Source organism: Alligator sinensis, unplaced genomic scaffold, assembly GCF_000455745.1.
Source record: "Alligator sinensis unplaced genomic scaffold, ASM45574v1 scaffold132_1, whole genome shotgun sequence".
Taxonomy (NCBI): domain Eukaryota; kingdom Metazoa; phylum Chordata; order Crocodylia; family Alligatoridae; genus Alligator; species Alligator sinensis.
Window position 1 is genome coordinate 33455 of NW_005842776.1, and position 4962 is coordinate 38416.

At 65.9% G+C, this 4962-nt stretch overlaps 2 protein-coding genes across 2 annotated transcripts in view; one reads left to right on the forward strand and one right to left on the reverse strand.

Moving 5' to 3' along the window:
• Positions 1 to 2698, forward strand: part of LOC112552119 (CD209 antigen-like protein E) — a 4527-nt gene extending 1829 nt beyond the window's left edge. The window contains 5 exon segments of the mRNA XM_025216946.1: positions 354 to 488; positions 822 to 970; positions 1386 to 1495; positions 1751 to 1907; positions 2051 to 2698. Of these exon segments, the coding sequence (XP_025072731.1) occupies positions 354 to 488; positions 822 to 970; positions 1386 to 1495; positions 1751 to 1907; positions 2051 to 2140 (641 nt within the window). The 3' untranslated portion in view covers positions 2141 to 2698.
• Positions 2699 to 2844: 146 nt separating this feature from the next.
• The window catches only part of TESK1 (testis associated actin remodelling kinase 1), a 12218-nt gene continuing 10100 nt past the window's right edge, over positions 2845 to 4962 (reverse strand). Inside the window, exon 10 of the mRNA XM_014525278.2 lies at positions 2845 to 4770. Coding sequence (XP_014380764.2) covers positions 3692 to 4770 — 1079 coding nt within the window. The 3' untranslated portion in view covers positions 2845 to 3691. The remainder of the gene's footprint in view (positions 4771 to 4962) is intronic.

A 4962-nucleotide genomic window follows, 5' to 3' on the forward strand; every position in this document is an offset into this window, starting at 1 on the left:
TGTGTGCGGAGGGGGGTGTGGGGGGGGGGGGGGGGTGTTGTCTGTGGAGACCCAGAACCAGGGCAAGTGCCCGTGTGAGGGGTAGTGCAGAGGGACCCTGGCTGGTGCCCTGGTGCCCGGCTGTCCCAGGTACCTGGCTGCCTGCAGGTTCCTGCACCGCTCCAGCCAGCCCGTGCCCGTGCCCATGCCCATGCCCTGGCACGGCTTTGGGAGACTCCTGCCAGCTGTACCATCCCCACGGCCCTGGGAGGCTGGGTGGAGGTGTGAGCACAGGGGGTCCTGCCCTGCCACAGCCGCAGCACCCAGCGGGGGTGCCAGGCCCTGCCCCGGTGGTGATGGCCCCATACCCACAGATTGGCAGCAAGGGCAGCAGCTGAGGCAGGTGCGAGAGGAGATGGTGAAGTGTCAGAAGGATGCCCAGGTCTTTCAGAAGCACCTGAACACGCTTGCAAGAGCCCTGGCCCACGTGCAAGCCTGCCAGGTCACAGGTACCCCGGGAGGGGCAAAGCAGGGAGTGGGGCACCCCCAAGGTGGGAAGTTTGGGCAGGATGGCCCTTCCCTCCCATGCTGCACTGGGCCCAGGCCCTGTGGGGATCAGGCAGGGGCACTGCTGTGGCAGCTCCCCTGCATCTTTCATCCTCCCCTCCCCTGCTGCCCCGTGGCCTGGGCACTGCCTGGCTCCCACCGTGTCTGCCCCAGCACTGCTCTGTGGGCAGAGGCGATGGCTCCTGGAAGGGCCACGTCCCTGGGGCTCTGTGGCACCCCCAGCACAGCGGGGGCACAGGGTGGGAACGTGGATGTGAGCTGCTGTCTGTGCCCAGACTGCTGCCCAGAGACCTGGGTGCTGCAGTGCGGGAAGTGCCTGTTCCTCTCCAAAGAGAAGAAGACGTGGTGGGAAAGTCTAGCAGCTTGTGCAGGGGAATCCTCCCGGCTCCTTGTCTTCCAGGACTGGGACCACATGGCTATGCTGGTACGGGGCCGCAGCGCTTGGGGCTCAGTGGGGAGGCCCTGTGCCTAGTGGGGAGAGGGAGGATAGAGCAGGGAGTGGGGAGGAGGCAGGGAGGTCAGAAAGGTGTGCGCCGGAGGAGCCAGGGACTCCATCCCGGTGCGGGGGAGAGGGGCTGGGCAGGGCCTGGCGGGTGGAGGCAATGCGAGGGGGTGCCTGGGGCAGCTGGAGGGAGGAAATGGACTGGAGCAGAGGAAAAAAGGCTGGAAACCTCCTGCCAGATCAGAGGCCTCAGAGGTTGGAGTAGCCAACAGCCTTTCTCCTGCCCCTTCCTGGTCCTGAGGGCTGCCCCCAGCACCTGGGGCCCCTCTGGGAGCTGTACTTGGGCAGTGGGGTCTCCCTGGCCTGGGGCCATTTTACAGCTGTCATGACCTCCCAGACATTTCCTGCTCACAAAGATGCCCCGCACTGGATTGGACTCAGATTCAGACGGGACTCCAAGTCACACACGCAGCAGTGGCACTGGGAGGACGGCACCCTGTACAACTCGTAAGCTGGCACCGAGCTCCTTGCCTAGAAACTCTGCACCCCCTTCCCAAGCACCAGCGCCGGGGTGCGGGGAGCTCCCTGTCAGCACACTGCAGCGCGGGCTGTGACGGGGGCTCTGGCTGGGCCCTGGTACAAGGCCAGACTGGACGTGGGCTCCCAGCCGGGGAGGAGCCGGCGCTGAGGCTGCAGCCAGGCGGGCAGGGCCCGGAGGGGGTGGGAAGGTCTGGGGCCCTGACCCAGCTCGTGTCATTGCAGGTCTGGGATCGAGACACCTCGTGGTCGTTTTGGAACAATAAAAGGGAGCAGAATAGAGACAAAAGGCCGGCTTACTGACAAGCACTACTGGGTCTGTGAGAAGCTGTCAGCTGCCCCCACGAAGCCAACCCCAGGGCATGAATGCAGGGATGCTTCTGTGAGTACAAGAGCACGTGCCCACAGCATCGCAGAGCCAGGGACTCGTGTCCCCTTCTCTCCTCATCGGCTGGATCCTGCAACCCCACATGTGGGGCTGGGGCTAGCTCTGCCTGCCCCACTCACCCTGCTTCTTGCCTTCAGGTCAGGACGCTCCAAGGACCGGTGCCAGCACGATCCCTCCCAGCACCAAGGGCTCAGCACTCCCCAAACCATCCAGCAGACAGGCCCTAGCAGGGCATTAGGGGATGTGACTGGGATCTCCAAGCTACGCCAGACCCCTGATGCAGCCAGACAAGGCAGCGCCTCTGACCTGCCCCCAGCACAATTGTGAGTGCGGGGGGCTCAGGGTCCCCCTCCTTTCCCAGCAGCGGGCTCAGCAGAGCAGTGATGCACCACATGCACGTGTGGGCTCCAGCTCTGCGGGTCGCAGCTCCAGCTCTCCTTCTTATCTGCTCCATGTGGCATGGCCACTGCCCCGGTCTGGGCCCATGGGCTGTACGCATGATGCCCATGCACAGACCCGGGCAGTGGGGCTGGAGGGAACCTCCCACCCTGCAGTGTCTGCACCCTGCATCCTTCTCCTCCGGGCAACCCTGCACCAACCCCACCTTCCTCTGGCTGCAGCCCCCTCCCCACAGCAGCCCACACTGCCTCAGAGCCAGCAGACAGAGCCCTGTTCCCTGATCCTGGCCGCTCTCCCTCTCACACACACCCAGCCAGGGCAGGAGGGGCTCCTGCAGGCAGCCAGGGAGTCCTGGCAGCCCCAGGGTCACTACCGACATGGGGCCAGGCACTGGCCTAGGCACCGGCCCTGTGCATCATGCAGATCAGGGAGCTGGCCCCGCACCAAGCCTGTGAGTGCCCCCCGTCCCATCCCCGCTGAGCTTCATGCTGGGGACCTCTTTGTGCCACAGGCACAGGCCAGGCAGGACGCATTACAGGACAGGCAGGTTTATTCAACACTGTAAAGAAGCCAGGATATATATTACTGCCATTCGTGCTGCTCACGCTCATGGTCATATTATTAAACCCCAGAGATTGCATTCACCAGTGCAATGTGTGTGGGGAAGGGAGCGCCGGGGCAGGGGCACCCCCAGCCACCCTATTGCACACAGGCCACCCCCAGTAGCTGGTCCGTCACCGGGACCCCCACACCTCTGACGTCCCCACCCCTCATCTGTGCACAACCGTCCCACTGCCCCGGGCAAAGCAGGGCAGGCCCGATGAACCCACCCCCCCCACAAGACCACCCCCCACCCCCAGCTCTAGCCCCCGGCCCGATCCAGGCCCCCGGGCACTGGCTTCCTAGCTGGTGAGTGAGGCCAGCCAATGCTGGATGGGCAGAGCCCACACCCCAGCCTGTCGCCTCAGAGGTGAGGCATGAGGTCCCCCCAGAAAGGGGCATGGCCCAGTGCCCCCGGTTGGGGGAAACCAGTACCCAGCCTCTCCTGTCTGGACAGTGCTGAGGCAGCCGTGTTATTGCACTTGCGCCCGGGGCCGTGGCCATGGGGCACTGCCAGCACCTGATACACTCGTCCCGGGCACTGGACCGCAGCACTGTGCTTCCTGGGCACCGGGGCTCGCTGGTGAGTCAGGGCCAAGCTGCCGCCTCCCTGGCACGTCTGCCCTGCTGGTTGCACCCCAAATGGTGCTGCTTGCCAAGATGAGCCCAGGCCCACATGTCACTCACTGTGCGGGGCATGTTGGGCAGGGAGATGACAGGCGAGGGTTTTGGCAGGTCAGCGCAGGCTCCAGACCTGGCCGCGGCCATTGTGCCCAGGACTAGGACTGTGCCTCGGGCAACTTCAGGCTGGGCTCGGCTAGCACCAGCCCCGGGGGCTTGTGGTGGCGGCCCCGGTCCTGGCACAGCAGGCTCTTGGCCTCGCAGTTGAGGTTCTGGTAGCGTGGCGGGCTGGGCGCGGGCCGCTGGCACACGGAGGCCAGGCTGAAGCTGAAGGGACCCAGGCAGCAGCCGGGACAGGCCAGCACCTCATCCTGCTCCAGCCCCGCACCGCTGTGCTCCGTCCGCTCGAAGGTGCCCGCAGGTGGCACGCTCAGCTCCGAGAAGCCGTGCTCCAGACCCCGGCCCCAGGCATGGGGCTTGCTCACCACCACGTGGTTGTTGTTGAACCGCAGCCCGTTGGGTGGCAGGGCCTCCGGGGCCCAGGGCCTCGCGTCCGTGGCTGCCGTGCGAATGAAGTTGCTGTTGGCCGGCACTGGAGCCGGTGGTGGCCCATGCTGTGGGTCAGGGCTGTCGGGGCTGCAGTCCATCAGTTCCACTCCCACAGGGTTGGGCAGTGCTGAGCGGCCCCCCAGCTCCGGTGCCTGCCCCCAGCGCAGTGGTGGGAGAAGCGGGGGGGGCGCAGGGGCCTCCACAGGGCACAGAGCTGGTGGCTGGTGGGAGGCAGAGTCTGACTCAACACCCAGGGCCAGCCCAGCGTGTCGTGGCAGCTCGGGGGAGGCGGGCAGTGAGTGGCACCTGCGGGTGAGCACCACGGGGGCCGAGAAGTCACAGTGCGCCTCCACCGTGGGCTCGGGCGTCACGGGGCTGCCGGGCGAGAAGGCGGCGGGGGGTGGCAGGTCGAAGGACAGAGAGATGACCGACTTGCTGGGCGTGTCAAACAGCTTGGTCTTGCCTCCCTTGAGGTCCTCACGTTGGGAGAAGGGGTTGAGGCGGGGCGGTGTTTCTCTAGTGCGTGCATCCACCTCGGGCTGCAGAGGCCGCCGCGAGCCAGGGGAGCGTGGTGGGAACATGTCTGACTGGCTGCGGGAGAGGCGGTAGTCGGGTGGCGGCAGCAGCCACGGGCTGGGCTCGCACCGGGGCAGTGGTTCGACACGGATGGGAGCAGGCGCAGCATCCCCTGGGTGCAAGCAGAGATGGCAGGTCAGTGACTCCAGCCACAAATGTCCTTACAGCCTGCCAGGCATGGCTGCAGTCCCCACTCCCCCAGGGTCACAGACAACAGCCTCTGGCCCAAGGAATGAGAGTTTGCCATGTCTGCCCCGGCCAGAGTACTGCACCATGCAGCCTGGGACCATGCAGGCCCTGATGA